The sequence below is a fragment of the Armigeres subalbatus genome, chromosome 1 (assembly GCF_024139115.2).
Source record: "Armigeres subalbatus isolate Guangzhou_Male chromosome 1, GZ_Asu_2, whole genome shotgun sequence".
Taxonomy (NCBI): domain Eukaryota; kingdom Metazoa; phylum Arthropoda; class Insecta; order Diptera; family Culicidae; genus Armigeres; species Armigeres subalbatus.
This window is the reverse complement of record NC_085139.1, coordinates 167,753,247-167,770,781: the sequence shown is the minus strand read 5'-3', so window position 1 is coordinate 167,770,781 and position 17,535 is coordinate 167,753,247. Positions and strand designations below refer to the sequence as shown.

The 17,535-nt window shown below is 38.7% G+C and overlaps 1 protein-coding gene across 1 annotated transcript in view; it reads left to right on the top strand.

Annotated features, from left to right (window-relative positions):
• The window catches only part of LOC134206739 (uncharacterized), a 61,172-nt gene extending 44,069 nt beyond the window's left edge, over positions 1–17,103 (top strand). The window contains exon 5 of the mRNA XM_062682466.1: positions 16,963–17,103. Coding sequence (XP_062538450.1) covers positions 16,963–17,103 — 141 coding nt within the window. The remainder of the gene's footprint in view (positions 1–16,962) is intronic.
• Positions 17,104–17,535: the final 432 nt, after the last annotated feature.

Here is a 17,535-nt window from a genome sequence, read left to right as displayed (position 1 = left end):
TATCTATGGTGCTTTCGGTGAGATTTCGTAACTTTTTTGAACTCTTTTTTCCATCAAACGGCCTACAACAGTTGAGAAAGCGGCTACTCATGTTGTTCGTTATATTCCAATAAACAAAATCACTTTTTAAGTTTTTACTGACTAGATTGGTGTCGTTTGCTTGACTGAACAAAAAAAATTACCTTAAGGTCTTTAACAACCTTAGTGGTAGTATTTTTTTTTGCTTTTTCGTGAGCATTGTCATGGTATGTACCTTTCATGCATTTGTTGTTGTTGAAGATACCCGTTTCCTCCCGATCATAAAGTCTATTCTCCATCCTAGAGGTATATTTTTTGCAGGTAAACTATAAACGTATACGTGTATATAAATCTTTGATTTTGCAGCTTTTGTCTTAAAAATAACATTTTGATATGTTTCTTATTATCAACAGGTTTCAAAACTATTAAAAGAATTTTTCGCCAGTCACGTACAATGAAAATTATGACATTATCAATACTTTTGATCACAACACTGGATCGTGTCTAAGTTTCTTATAGATGCTATGAATAATTAAATCAAAATATCATGAAAACAACTTGTTTAAATCACGCAAAGCCCTTAACAATAAAATCTGCATCAAACTGCAATTCTCGAAATAACTTACACGGGAAAACATTTTTTTTACTAAATGTGAAAATTGTGAAATGTTTGAAATGTCATAACTTTTTTGTTTATTAGTTTACCATAACCAATTTTTATGGTAGATAGCTAATATAATGAACCGTTTACGTTCGTAGAAATATAGGGTTTTGAGATATTTGAGTTTTTGTGACAAAAATGATATTTTGAAAGGTAAAAAAATTTTTTTTTTGCTGTGCGCTTTTTCTTAAGAACTATCATTTAGTTTGCTCTAACTTTGCTGAAAAAATCATAACAATCGAACATTCCGTTTTTGCTGTGCTGCTTTTTAAATATTTTTGAACCATTTTCACATACACCTTTTGAAAAGTAAGCCGTGACTCAATATGAAGATTTGATATCGAAAAATGACGATTTAGATGAAATTGAAAAACTGTGCAAAGTTTCAGATATTTTCGAAATGGTCGCTCAGGATCGACTGGCATGCCTCCGTGGAATGCCTCAATAAAGAAATCAGGATATGAGCAATAAATAAATATGACCCCTTCTTTAAAAGCGTTTAAAGTTCATGTAAAATTTCATCAGCTTTATTGCTTTCTGTTTTTTTTATGGAAATTTTTACTTTTTTATTGCTCTTTATTGATTATTTTGTGGAAAATTTTTAATTTTTTATTGCTCATATTGATTTATTTATGGAAATTCTTCTTTTATAATTGCAATTGTTGCTTTTAAAAGTGCTTATTTATTTTTGTTTTGTGGAAAATTCTAAATTGCTTATGGAAATTTTGTTTTATTTGTGGAAATTTTATATTTATTTATTGCTCATACCCTGATTTCTTTATTGGCAATTTTCTATTTTTTATGGGAATTTTCTAATTTTTCAGGGGGAGTTTTTATTTTAGTCCTTGGAGGACATGATTGGGTTGATACTGCGGCTAGGGACATCATTGAAGTCGTGGTTGATTCGATAGACCATTTAATTCAAATTCCAGAACAATTAGCAGATCCTAAAACATTATGTTTCCAGTAGAGTTTATATTCTATTTATCAAGTTCACAGAAGACAAGCATTTAAATATTATTATTTTTATTTATTTATCTTCATCTTCAGTGTTAACTGTACAGACTGGTTTAAAACTTATATATGCTAACTTAAAATTTGCCTTAATCTAGTTTTGAATATCGTTCTGCTACAATTAAAATCGAACCAATCAATGTCGTTGAGGAGGTTGAAGCAACGTTCCAGCGGGTGGTTTTGCCAAAACATTGTGGAGTGTCGGACAGACTGAAAGAGCTGACGTTGGCGGGAGCGACGGGCTGGGACATGAAAGTTAACTTGCTGCAAGAGCTCAGGGCAGCCCACGTGGTTGTTGGCATCGTGTTGGTTGTTCGAGTCGAATCAGTTGGCATCGCTCTTCGTAATGTGGTAACCTCAAAGGATTATCCCACGGCAATCGCTTGAAGGCAAAATAAACAAAACTGCGTTGGACCCTTTCGAATCGCGTCATCTGGATTTCGTGATAGGGCGCCCACACCTGCACAGCATATTCGAGTATGCTTCGCACGAGGCAGCAATACAGGCTTTTCAGGGAGTAAACGTCATCAAAATCAGCAGCGTTCCGGCGCATGAAGCCTAGAACGGCTAAATCCTTGGCGGTATCGTTGCAATATGCTTATTAAAATTCAGCTTGCGGTCAAACGTAACTCCCAGGTCCTTCATGGAGCTCACACTTTTCAGTTCGTTTCCACATGCCAAGTAACGAAAGTTTATCTGCGTTTTGCATTTGGTAAAACTCATTGAATTGCATTTCGACGCATTTATCTCCATACCATTTAAACAACTCCAGTTGGCTATAACATCTAGATCTTGTTGCAGCGCAAGACAATCGGTCAATGATCGAATTATTCGAAATATTTTCAAATCGTCGGCGTACATGAGGCGATGAGATCGAAGTTTACAGTATAAGTCGTTTACGAAGATGATGAAAATCAGCGGTCCTAGGTGACTGCCTTGTGTCACTCCGGATGGCGTAGGATATGTATTGGATGAGACAGTGCCTAATTTAACAAAGGATGACCCACCAATCAGGTAAGAACGCAGCCAAGTGACAATCCAGTCAGGAAATCCCAAACGTTGTAATTTCTTTAAAGTTAATCCGTGAGGAACTTTATCGAAAGCCTTCGAAAAGTCGATGTAAATGCTGTCAACTTGACATCTCTTCTCCAGGTTAGAATCCAGCATGCTAGTGTAGATCATCAGGTTTGTTACAGTTGAGCGATTTCGCACAAAGCCATGTTGATACTCAGAGATAACAGGTTTAGCAGCCACATACATACGTTCATGAATCAACAGTTCTAGTGTTTTGACCAGACAACTAAGAATCGAGTTTGGACGATAGTTCTCAACATTATGGGAGCTACCCGCCTTATGAATTGGAGTAACTGCTGATATTTTCCACTCATCTGGGAAGACTCCTAGCGCAAGCGACATGTTGAACAAAATGCAAACCGGCAATCCTAACACTTCAGCACATCGTTGAATGAAAACAGGAGGTAGTCTATCTGGACCTGGACCTTTCGATGGATCGACAGCTCCTAATGATTTTGAAATTTCAGCTACGGAGAATGTGGGGCGCGGAAAGTTCATGTTGTATGATGGAAGAGAGTTAAGAAGGTCTGCCGAATCTGGAGGAGGAGTCGTATTGTACACCGATTTGAAAAAACTTGCGAAGAGCTCAGCAGATTCAAAGATATCATTCGATGTAACATCAGCAAAACTCACAGTGGACAACATTTTTTCCTGGTTTTGATGAAACGCCAGAAAGCTGACGGGTTCGATTTAGCTTCATTTTGTACACGGTGAACATACTCACGAAAGGTACACGACACGAGATTTTCGTATTACGATTCAACGGTTTGCAGAAGAGCTCTGTTTGTCGCAGTCCGGTTACGGAAAAACCTGCGACGCGTTTTACGAAGTATGTTACGTCGATGCTGTGGTTCAGCGTTCCACCAGAGTTGCTTGTACGTCTTCCGAGGTAAAGATCTACGAAGAGGAGCATGCCTGCATGACACCGTGATGTAATCGAGTTGTTAATATCGTCTCCACTGAGTATCTGGAACCAATCAAGTGAATTAAGCTCGTTCTTCACAGCCTCGTAGTCACAGCGAGAGAAGTCAAAATCTAAGTCCATTCCTTCCACTGCAGATTGGAGAATATGAACCGGGTTAAGAAAATCCAGACGTAGAACGAACGGTTTGTGGTGGCGGTCAGGGCTTAAAATTGAATATGGTGCTTCAATAAGCTCAGCTCCGTTCGAATTTGATACATTGCAGATTTGCTTCAAGCCACTAGCAATCAAAGTTTCAGTTAGAGTTAACTCCTGCTCGGAAGAAGCGTTGGTTGGCAAGTATCCTTCCACTTCGTCATCATATAACCATTCGAGCCGAGAAAGGTTGTAATCCCCAACTAAGATTACGGTGTCACAGGGGGTAGCTATGTTGACGATTTGATTTACACAGTCGGAAGCGCAACAAATTTATCGGGATCACTGTTCGGCCTCAAGTAAATGCCACAGATGTAAACGGATTTATGGATCAGCATAACCTTCACAACAATCTGCTCAAGTGTTTCACTCTCCGATAGATGAACCGACAAACTTGTCAAAATGCATTTAACTGCGATAAGAGTTCCTCCACCTCGTTGGAGACTACTAGTCGAGCTGCTGCGATCGCATCGATAGATGTTGTAATTATCAGCAAGTTCGGTGTTTTGCACATCACTTCTGAGCCAAGTTTCAGTAATAACTTGGAGCCGGCACGGAGCGATCCGTTCTTAAAAGCACGTGGCTTAAGCGCCACTCCATTAAGGAGACCACGGCCCAAGTTAATTTGCCCGGGGCGAGTCCATTTATTTTTCAGATAGGATTTACGGATCGTTCCAACTGGCTACGAACTAAATCTTGCCAAACGGTATCACCCTAATGGACCAATCAATAAGCAGAAACTGCCGCTATGAAATGAACAGATTGCGCCACCGTAGACATGTTCTGTCAAACACACATGAATAGAAATATGCATATACAGTGCCGCCGTTGTTTTGATGCGGTGAGTGCAAAATGAGTTACCTTGATTGATCCATTTCGCAGCATGCTTTACAGCCACGATGCCACTCAGAAAGACGGTGAGAGCCCACCACACCTAATACACTCTAAGTGTGAGTGCGCCTATCATCATCGGTCGACTCTCTCGGTTCATCTATTCGTCTCCCACAAAGTTGGAAGCAAAACAACATACTCAGTCAAACTCAACACATAGAGGACGAAACCGAAAACTACAACAGACCGGAATTACGTTAAACACAATTAATTAATAGCTAGGGACGGCATAATCAAAGCTTTATTTACATGAATGGAACAGTTTATTTGCTTACATTACTGAAGATACACATACTCATGGGGGGAGTGGGGGGTGAGATCGCATTGGTTTATGTGTTGGTGTTCGTTCTATTGCCTATATCTAGCTTGTGTGCGGTTTGCTCTATCCTATCTCATACTCTCATGTACTCTGTGCTTCTACACGTTGTGTGACGTCACGGATGATCGGAAGTTCAGTTTCTCGTCATTCTGTGCTCCGGGTATTAGGTGGGAATTTATGTGGGGCGAAAATGGGCTCACGCACGCTTTTCACTGATGACGACAGACTTGAGCGGTTGGTGGGATTTCCACTCCAACTCCACTCCAACTTCAATAGTACTTTCACGGGTCCTCAGTCTAAGACTGGCAAAAAATATCCCTCCGCGGCGCCCTCCTCGGACGCCGCACTCCATGCAAAAATAGACTTGGATTGGAGACTCACCGATTCGATGCGACTTACTACAGTCGATGACCTACGGGGTAGGGTCGATGCTCCTGGCGATCGCTGCTCAATGAAGCGATGGCGGTTGCTTGCTTTGCCGGCGGTTGGATTAACCGGCTGGTGGACTTCGTCCACGTGGAAGTCCCCAGAGCTCCCTTAGACAAGTATGGTGACGGACCAGTCTACTTCCGACGTTCAGTCTTTTCCGTCCGTTGGGGGAACAGGTATCGCGCTTGGGTGCGTGGAAATTCTGCGGGTGAGAAGCCCAAGGGAAGATCCATTAATTACGTAACGCAAAAATTGGACATTTTCAACCCCCCCTCCCCCCTATGTCACACTTTTTGTATGAAACATCTGAAAATTTTGTATGGATCGTCACACTTTGACCAACCCCCCTCCCCCCTCTAAGCGTTACGTAATTAATGGATCTTCCCCAAGCCAATATGGCTAGACGAAACAAATAAGCACAGGCACAACTAGCACAATTAGAGCACGATGGACTACCTTTTATCTTGGCTTTGATTTCCACTATCGCACACAATTTCACACCGCACACGTAACTTTAACCTACTGTTGAACGAACAATTATTTTATTAATCAATTACATTTAACGTCACTAATAGGACCTACTTTTGGCAAACGAAACACTAGCTAACAAACGCGAACACTTCTAACTTTACGGAAAGTCACGGACGAAATGATCGAGTCTGTGAATCCTCAGATTAAGGAAGGTGGGACTCGGACACAACCGGAAGTACTTCATTTCCCGACCCCTTTGTGTACAGTCGTGACTTTATCGACACGATTGATAATTTGACAAGATCGTCGCGCTGCTATCCCTTTCCCTCCTTTTCCAGAAAACAAATGACTTCGACCTTGGAGAGCTTGGCTGATTGATAGTGCCCGTTTGCATACGTCAAGGGACAAATATGTACAGTTTATTGGCGATTGAAAGACGGAAATGGTTACAATCTACCTTAATTATAATAAACTTTATACAAAATATTTACACTTTTTCTGACTGCTACAAACTATAATGGATGCAGCGGCAAGGAAGAATTCGTTGGTTTTCGTGCGCATTCTACCAACGTTTTGATAATAAACTGTTAGTGGTACGGATCCTGTACCCGGTATCAGCGACGTTGATATTGGCAGCAGTATTGGCGAAGTGGTCGATGATTGCGCTCCAGTCAAATTAGAGATACAGTGACTGAGATGAATAGGAGCCGGCGATATGTTTTGTTCATTGGAAGATGAAATTAAAGCTGGTGAACAGTTTTCGGGGTCTCGTCCAGAATCGCTGTTTGTAGTTTCATACACCGTTTAGTATAAAGCAGTTTCATCAGGCACTGAATTATCACCGTATGCACAATTGGGATGCTCAAAATATGTTCCTATGTTCCAGATGATGTCTTTCGAATGTTCGTTCAATATTTCGACCATCACTAGAAGGATAGATATCATTTTCGGTAATAAAATATGTGTATATCACCAAAATTCCTTTTTTTTCTGAATCCGTTGCTTCACTCCCACAGCTCTAGCGAACTCCACTAGATACAATATTTTGTAATGTCCAGAAACTAGAAGAGATGGCCAAAAGGTTGGAAAGAAATCTGAGAAAATCGGTTGAAAAGCGACCGAGATATAGTCATTTGAAAATTTAGTTACAACAATTTTCAGCACGAATGTTGTATCCGCGTAAGTTTTTTCAGCGAATGTATCCTAGTGTTAATGCCGACATATTTGGTCAATATTCACAATTTTGAGCGCTGTTCGCATAAAAGTCCCACACGCCAAATCTTTGAAATAGCGTTTTTATCATGTGATTTCTTCAGAGAAGATGTTTGAAACCTAACTTCGATCAACCTTGCTAAAAATTACAATATTCCAAAGCCTGCTGTGATGATTTGTTTATTTATTTTGATAAAAAAGACCAAAAAATAAAATTTGATCAATTATTTTAGTTTATCAACCCTTAAGCTATTTCATATGATCCAAAATCATGGATAATGGCAAAATGCATAATTCGTGGTGGTTAAAAAAATGATTTCTGGTTATTAATTGCGAAAAAAGGCAAATTTTTAGTATTATGATTTGTTATTTGTTATTTACGATACGATTTAGAAAAAAAAATCATGCTGCACTAGTACGAACTTTATGAATTATCCATTCTCATGGATGTTCCGGATTTTCCGGATGGCCATCTGGTGAAACCCTGCGGTCATCGATAAGTAAAAGCTACGAATTAACTCCCGGGTCACTGTTGGAAATGATTTAGTAAAAAATCGCGCTGCTCTAGAACGACCATTACAAAATGACTATTTTGCCTTTCGCGTACAACAAGGTTCTTCTTCTTCTTCAATGGCTCTACATTCCAACTGGAACTTGGCCTGCTTTTCAGTTTAGTATTCTATTGGCATTTCCTCAGTTGTTAACTGAAAGCTTTTCTATGCCCGCCATTGCATGAGTATGTATCTTGTGTGGCAAGTACAATGGATACACGATGCCCAAGGAGTTGAGAATGTTTTCAACCCGAAAACATCCTAGACCGAACCGAGAATTGAACTCTCCATCTCCGAATTGGCAATCCTACGCCTTTGCTCGCAAGGCTATTAGAGACCCAACAAAGTTGTATAGGCTATAATTTCACTCCAAAAACGAACTTTTTATATAAGGCTCAGAGTCCCATGTTGTTATACATCAATGTATGTTTGTGTGCATAGTTGTAATAAAAAGCCATTTTTTTACATAGTAATTCTCAACCGATTCTCTCGCAACAAGTTGCATTTGACAGAGAATAAAGCTTAGTAGATCACTATTGAATTTCATAACGATATCCCATTTATTAAACAATCTAAATATTCAAATAGTTTTTAATTTATTTTTTATTATATTTTATTTTCTGGATCAGGGAAAATCCCATTTGAGTAGAGCTAAGAAACATAGTGGCTAAATCACAACAAACTATAAAATTCCTTGCTATATGGCCATTTTCAAGCTTACCTTACCTTTAGTTTATTTCAAGCAACCCCCTCCCCTCCACAGTGTTTTATTTTGTCATTTTCACGATCGAAATATAAAAACTCCAAAAGTGTTGATTTTGGATATGGGATTTGTTCACAAAAGTATCAAGATATTTATAAGCGCATCTTTTGATGAAAACAGTAGATCTATGAATTCTATACTTCCGCCTCAAATTCTATCATGAACATGTACGTCTAAGTTTGGAAGATGATATTAGCATTTCCATATCATTGTAAATCGTTTAACTTTACGTAGAAGTAATACACTCAAATCATTAATTAGTAAATCGTTTTATGTAAAAACTCCATTAAAACCATATTTTTATTCTAACTCTTTCCGATGATTTTCCCATTTTCCATATCTTCTACAAAGTTAATAATCAAGCAAAAATGCCTGCTTTTTCTGAATACTACATCTTACATACAGCAAAAGTTATCTTTAAATTATCCATATTTTAGAGGAATTTTCACTTGTAATTATTTCCTTAATTGTAAAAAGTCAAAAATTTCTTCACAATATGCTGGAAGTCGCTCATTTCTTCTTTCTGCTGACATTGAAAACTTTTGTTAACAATAGTCTTCTCGATTGCTGTGTTAAAAACTTGTAAACTCATGAATAATCAAAATATTTGGATAACTTTGGTTTTATAACAGACAGATAGTTACAATTTGCCGGCAAAAACATGTATTTTTGCTTGTATGCCAACTTTGTTAACAAGTTTCAGCCCGGGCTACGATTTGATATTATAAAACTCACCGTTCTCTTGTTTTTTAACCGATTTGCATGAAATTTGGAGGAAAGATGCATTATATCCTATGTTTTGGTGTAGATGTTTTGATTTGGTTATTGGTTCCTTGGGGACAGTTTTATCGAGGGGGTCCTCTGGGTCAAATAGGGTCAAAAATAGGTCAAGGAAGGTAATAGTTGATAACTAGTAGTAAATGCTCTCAATAATGATGCAATCGTATTTATTCATCATTTTGCAATACTTAGAATGGAAACTGGACGTTTGGACCCTAAAAATCAGATTGCTGGTGTTCCGGGCACCTGGTTCCCTCAGGAAAGTGGTCACTTTTCTAATGATTCTGAAACCCAGATTGCGACACATCAAACTTCATGATTTTGCAACAAAAATGCAACAGAAGACAATAGCAGAGCATCTGAGAACATTGGCCACTTCCAGAGGTTTCCTGAGAACCTGTACCCTCAGCGAAGTGGTCACTTTTTTAAAGATTCTGAAACCCAGTGTCATGAAAATCATGAAGTTTAATGTCTCGCAAGGTAGGTTTCAGAACCATTCGAAAAGTGACCACTTCCCTGGAGCACCAGGTTCCCAGCGAACCACCAGAAGTGGCCAATGTACTCAGATGCTCTGCTATTGTCTTATATTGCATTCGTGTTGCAAAATCATGAAGTTTGATGTGTCGCAAGCTGGGTTTCAGAATCTTTCAAAAAGTGACCACTTTCTTGAGGCGACCAGGTTCCCAAGGAACCTTCGGAAGGGGCCAATGTGCTCAGATGCTCTGCTCATGCCATCTATTATATTCGTGCTACAAAATCATGAAGTTTGATGTGTTGCACGTTAGGTTTCAGAACCATTCAAATAGTGACTATTTATCTGGGGAACCTTCCTATTTCCTAGAAAACCTCCGTAAGTGGCCAATGCGCTCAGATGCTCTGCTAATGACTTCTATTTTATTTGTTTTGAAAAATCATGAAGTTTGATGTTATGCAAGCTAAGTTTTAGAACCATTCGAAAAGTGACCACTTCCCAGAAAACCTCCGGAAGTGGCCAATGCGCCCAGAAGCTCTGCAAATGTCTTCTATTGTATTTGTGTTGCAAAATCATGAAGTTTGGTATGTCGCAAACCGGGTTTCAGAATCACTCAAAAAGTGACCACTTCCTTGAGGGCACCAAATTCCCAAGGAACCTCCGGAAGTGTTTAATGTGCTCAGATGCTCTGAGCATCTGTTACCGGATTTTGAAGGTCCATACGTCCAGTTTCCATACCCAGTATTGCAAATGATGAATAAAAACGATTGCATCATTATTGAGAGCATTTACTGCTAGTTGACCTATTTTGACCCCATTTAACTCAGGGGAGTCCCTCAATAAAACCGCCCCAAGGAACCAACCACCAAATCAAAACATCTACACAAAAATATAGGATGTAATGAATCTTTCTTCCAAATTTCATGCAAAGGTGACAAAAGAGAACGCAAAAGAGAACAATGAATTTTATAATTTCAAATCGTAGCCCTGGCCGAAATGGGTTGAAGAGATGAAAAATGTGAAAAATCATTAGAAAGAGTTAGAATGGAAATTATGATTTCTTTTCGATGAAATGGCCTGAAATGGCGAAAATACAATAAACGTACACAGCACACATGGCGAAGCGTTTCAATTTGAATCAATAGCGAAAGCATCTGCTGCAGGTAAATTTTACGACACATAAGGAGCTGACGCATTGGTTTCTGGTTTTGTCGGATTCCATTGTATCAAAAGCCCGAGCTTGACCAAGAAGTGGAATGAAGTTGCTTTCAGATACTAAAACTATGTTAGTGAATTGCGTAAGCGATGAAAAACAGAACATCGAAATGAAATTCAGATAAATTTGGAAACAACTTTTCCTTTTGTACAACATATTTTGAAAAAATACTTAGCGCATCTGGCAAAAAAAATTGTAACAAATATTTTTACAAACAACTTTGACAAAGAGCCGAATTTCTAACTTTTTATTATAACAAGTTAAACATGTTTTATGTGGAAACCCTCCTTAAAACCATTCTCTTAACTTTAACTAATTTTAATAATTTTTAACATTTTCCGTCTCTTCAACAGAGTTGCCATACAGTTCGATGATTAATCCCCCTAAAAGTGAGTGGAAAAACATATTTTTCTACCAGAATGCGATCGACACGTAGTGTCTTCAGCATTGTTGTAGCAAAAGTTATTACGAACAACTTTGTTGAACATGCCGAGTCTCTTTCTCTAATATATAGCAAGCTCAAGACGATGTATGTGAAAACCCATAAAAAACATATCTCGGGTACTTATTCAAAAGGACGTATGTGATTTTGTAAACAAAGATTCAAACGTCGATTTGTCGAATCTGATGGCACTCCCACGCAAACCAACACCATCAACAGGTAGCCGAAGGCTTCCCCAACCTATATGTGGTCATGGTTTGCGTGGGAGTGCTATCAGATTGGACAAATCGACGTTTGAATCTTTGTTTACAAAATCACATACGTCTTTTTGAATAAGTACCCGAGATATTTTTCATTTTAAGTCTTTCAAATGATCTTTCCCATTTTCTGTCTCTTCTACAAAATTGTAGCAAATCAGAAAAAACATGTTTTTGCTGAACATTGGGATTAATCATCAAACTGTTTGTATCAAAAGATGCGCTTCTAAATTCAATACTTTTTGAATTTTTATATTTCGATCGTGAAAATGACGAAATAAAACACTGTGCCGTGCAAGCGTTACGTAATATATGGATGATCCCTAAGGTCCGTTTAAAATTGTCAAGGAAATGCAATGCAACAGGTCACAACAACAGGATCGCCTCGAAACCCAATTTGCTTAATCAAATATTGTTGCCGGATCGCTTTTATTAAATTTTATCTATAATTTGAAGCTTTATCAAACAGCAGAACTGTGAAGTTTATTCACAAAGTCCCTTTTCGCCTCGGATATTGAATCACTACTGCTCGGTAGAACACATGCCAACACACTCGCCATGCGTTAAATTGGATTAAAAGCTTGTGTGATCGCTCTATTCACTATGGGTGTCATATATCAGATGATGGACATCTTTCCTTCGTGCTCATTTTGGCGTATATGAAAATTAAAAAACAATGATGATCGATGTAGTGCCAGGTACTGAATTCCAGAAAATGACAAGCAAAAAGAATTTTACCATAAACTTGGTGCTCGAACCGTTCTCGTTTATGTGGCAAAATCCTTACCTCGTGACAAACAACGGTTTAGCAGAACCACAGATTAGGAAGATCCTAAACGGATCGAAACGTTGTACAAACAGTAACAGTGTTTTGATATTGTCAAGACTAAAAAGCCATCTTCGAAAACTACAGTCGAAATAATTAGTAAATGAAAATTATCTTGAGAAGAATAATATTATCTCGACGGATATGTTTGTTTTGAAGAACAAAATACTCTCATAACTGTTTCACCAACTTGTTACTTGATATTTTAGTTACAAGAAAAAGATTATCGCTTCGGTTCTTTTCGTTCTGCTGTCCAAAACATGCCATCAAGATGCTCCGGACAGCGACGACAGCGACAATCTTTATCTTTTAACTAAAATATCTTTTCTTCGGATTTTTCGAAACACATTGATATGATGCGTGTCTACACAGAAAGTCATGCGGAAAAGTTAGGATTCTTGGTATGGTCTAGGAAGCATTCATATGAATAGCATTCTACGACATGACAATGTTTTAGTAAAATCCAGTTCCGAAAAAGAAAATAAAGGTAAAGCCTAAATTGTAGTAAAAAAGCTAAATTATGGGAAAATGAAACAGGTCAGAGACGAACATTTTAGGGTATCCATGAACAGCCAGAAAAAAATTCAACCATCTTTTTAGTAAATAGGCTTTTGTTTTTGATCATTATTCATTTTTATCCGTTTGGTGTCCTAGTATGCGATTGACGTTACATGCAAATATCTCATTCAAGGACTTTCCACTCCAAGATGCGAATGGTAGCACCAGGAGAGAAGCGACTATCCAGCAACATACCACCGGAATCCCATAATTGAAATCAAATGAATAGGGAAAACATGCCAGCTAAAATTTTATTAACCTATTATCTTCGTTTTATTATTTCCATCGGGCAGGGAAGTTTATCAGAGCGTTAACATTTTTGAATGGAGGGATGAAATTTGCTTTCCACTTGATTTTACCTCAGCATTCGATTTCATGCTCTTGTGGCTTCTTGTGGTAGGTATCAATCGCTCCCGAAAGCGGAACAGCTTTCTCAGGGGCAATATCCATAAGCGAGATGGTAGCAATTTTCCTAAGAACCTAATCTTTCTAATGGCAATCCTTGTCCGTCGACGGTGGGACGTACTCGTCCCGGCAATATGGATTGGATTGCTTTCGGTTTTAATATAGCAAAACGACGTTTAGTGAAATTAATCAAAGATGTACAAAACTTGTTTTTTGTTCCTTTAAGCTGCAACAGAATAAGCACGGATACGGTATTTAGGAAAAACCGATTATTGGAGGTTAAGATGAGTTGAATGATGTGCGTAGTTCTAAATTCAGTCGCTTAGATTGGTATCTATAGGCTTTTAGTTATGTAAATGAAAATCAAGAAATTTGGTTGAGATACTTTTGACTTATTCTCTCTACAAGATTTTTGTTTGTGCGCAGATAACCAGCAAAAAACTTCTCAAATCTTGAAAAGAGTTTGATTGCTTCTTCGAGCACCACCAATGCAATAACACGAGAAAAAACTCAAAGCTAGAATCAGGTAATCCACCAAAGTGCTCCGATCAGATAACCAATCGCATCCGGTAAGCATCTGATGCAATGTTGCACTTTTTTCCATTAGTTTGGTATCAAGTGTAAAACAGACAACGGAGCATCGCTTTGAAACGAGCTAGCGGAGCTAATCGAAACTTTCTCCGGATGTTCCCTTGGAATCATAAGTTGTGGCAGGCAAGGGTACGCACGCCATCCATCAAGGGCACTTTTTTCATCTCAACCCACTAACAGCAGAAATGTAAACATAATCATGTTTCCGCTGTCGGTATCCGCCGGTTCGTTTCTATCACAACGTCTTCGCAAAACCCCAGTCAGCCGGGTTTTTCTTGGCGCGGGATCGGCCAAACAACCGATTATAATAAAACTTTTCTTACAGTTTTGTGTTTGTTTAAATTTTAAATATTTATGAGAAAAAGTTTTCTGATTATTTTATTCATCCTACATTTCCCAGGATGGTTTCAATATGAAATCAACGAGAGTGTTTGTTGTCTATATTGTCTTCAGTGTTAAATATAAATTTGAATAAGTGAAAGTGAGATTAATCAGAAAATTGAAATGACATGAACAACTAAGGCTTTAAAATTTAACTACACTTAATCCTCTTTTTATACTACTTATAGGGGGTACGTAAAAAAATATGACGTAAAAAGACTTTGGATATGTTTTCATCACATGTTCTAGGGTTTCCAAGAACTCTTTGGAGTTTAGGCTTTCAGGCTTTCACGCATACACCAACATATATAAGTATTTTTGATATGGAACATGTTCCCAAAAGCGGTCCAAAAATCAATATTCCTTGCGATTCATTAATCAAATTGGAAATGACTTCAACATTTGTTTTCTTACAAGCCATCTAAGAATTCCAAGAACTGGAGTACATGCCTGAAGGTCAATATGCGTAACGAAAGATCTGTTTGTTCCTATCAGAAATGCAACATACGCTTTGTGATCATTTGAATCAATTTGGATAAAAATTTAATCCATGTTCACTACTAGGCCATTCAAGGATTCCAAGAATTGGAGTATAGGCCTTAAGGTCAATATGCATAACGAAAGATTTACATGCTCCATTTAGAAATGCAACATACTCTTAGTGATCATTTGAACCAAATTGAATACGAATTGATTGCATGTTCCATTTCAGGCTATCCAAGAATTCCAAGAATCGAACTACAGACCTTAGGATGAATAAGCGTAATGAAAGATATATTTCATCCTTCCAGAAAACATGCTCATGCTCTTAGTGATCATTTGAACCAAATTGGGTATGACTTGAATGCATGTTCCATTCAAAACCATCCAATTATTCCAAGAATTGGAATTCAGGCCTTAAGGTCAGAACGCTTAACGAAAGATCAATTTGCTTATTTATAATTTGAACATGTTCTTAGTGATAATTTAAAACAAATTGAATATGAATTAAATGCATGATCCATTCCAGGCTATTGATGAGTTCCAAGAGTTCAAGTACAGGCCTTAAAATCAATACGCGTAACGGAAAATCTATCTACTCCTTTTAAGAATAGCAACCCTGGCAATAAGTCCCAACAGTCACAGCGTTCTACACAGAAAAAAATAATGAAATCTAATCGGTGCGTAAAAAATACAGGCGCGGAAAATTACACTATTCTGAGCATACATGAATCTTTTCCATAAATTTCGCCCTAAATGTATGCAATTTGTATAGCATCATGCCAGTTAGTCGACTAAATAGTGACATAATGCCAGGCTTGGCATTGGTCATGACAGTCATTAGAATGCTTAGTTTTTACTGCTGTTGATCGTCGTTACTAAACGCTATGTTAGCAACCAATGCTCCTAGCCATAAGCCATCACATCGCGACCAAGAAAACACAGGTAACCATAGCAAGTGTTTTCACTCATTGACCTTCAGTGGCTCTGACCGTTGTTAATTTGATGGTCGCGACTAAAATGTTCTGGACCTTTTATATTTAAGACTAATCTAAACAATATCGCTACGCAGTTTTTCAAGATGGCCAATTAAAAAACGTATTTTATACTTGCCTAAGATCTCATTAATATCTTCAAAGATAAAATTCAATAAGACATTTAAATATGTAATTGCAACAAAAAAAAATTGATAAAACATATACTGAAGGATCGAACTCAGAACCTTACGATCTGCAGGCGTAAACGCTAACCTTTGCACCAATGGTGATCCGTGACGGTTGTGCACTAACACACGATGATATGACCGATAAATCACAGGTAACTTTGGCTTCATGCCGTAGGTAACTTAAACACTACAACGAGCTTCACGACTGTCTTTGCTCTATCTAGAGAGGGTCATTTTCTGGTAAACATCGTTCGCGTTATCCATAGTAACGAGACGTACTCAACAAATGACAAGCAAATTATGTCCTCGTTCTGACAACGCGGCTTTGCGATTTGATGAGCCTATTGCGATTGATTTATACTGCAAGTCAAACGTTGCTCTATATTGCTTGACTATGACTATGGACTGTGACTAATGACAAGCCTGCATAATGCAATACAAATTGCATACATTCAAGCAAAAATATCGTTTAAGATTACGCTCTTTTTGGCATTCCCTTTATGTGCATTACTTTCCTGTAAATTTCAACAACTTTTTCTATCTGTGTAGGCCTCCCAGGCACCCCAACCTGGGGTGCAAGTCATACATCTTCCAGCATCTTCATCCAGCTCCTCCTTCCGGCCTTGCTTCCGGATCTAGGAAACAATCACCTTTGATCACAGAATCTCCCGTCGATACATGTGTCGATCCTGTGGATACATCCGAAGGACACGATCTTAACACACAATCTGGTTTCTTCCCCCTGACCAGCACAACTCAACTGGTACGTCGAACACATCGCCCCTACCTTCAACCGGATCAGATCAAGGTAGCCTGCTTGTTCCTTTTCCGACCCCACACTTCCATTGGAGGTCAACTTCTGTCTCCAGTGGAACATCAACGGCTTCTGGAATAACCTTCCCAATCTGGAGCTGTTAACGCACGACAGCCCGTCGTGGATCATTGGCCTGCAGGAGGTCAATCGGATCGCACATAACTCCATGGATCACGCTCTCTTGCAGGAAGTTTAAGTGGACTCCTAATGTAGGTCCTAACATCCGGCATTCCGTGGCGATAGGGGTCCTTCGGGATGTCCCGTTCGACGTACTCCAGTTCAACGAAGACCTCCCAGTTGTCGGAGTCCGTCTCCGATGTAGTTTCTTAGTTAGTGTGGTAAACGTCTATTTACCATGCGGCAATCTACCGGGCATCATAAGAAAGGTAAGCAATATAATCGACTAGTCTCCTTCTCTCTTGGGGAACATGAACGCACATCACCCGGCCTGGGGTGATTCAAGGACTGATCCCCAAGGTGCCGCCCTACTTGAATCGCTCGAAACTGCGGACCTTGTATCACTGAACAATGGTTCGCCCACCTTGTTTAATGGCCACTCGGCCACTGCCATCGACGTGACCGCTGCTAGTCGGTCTATTGTAATTGCCCTCAAGTGGGAAGTATCTGC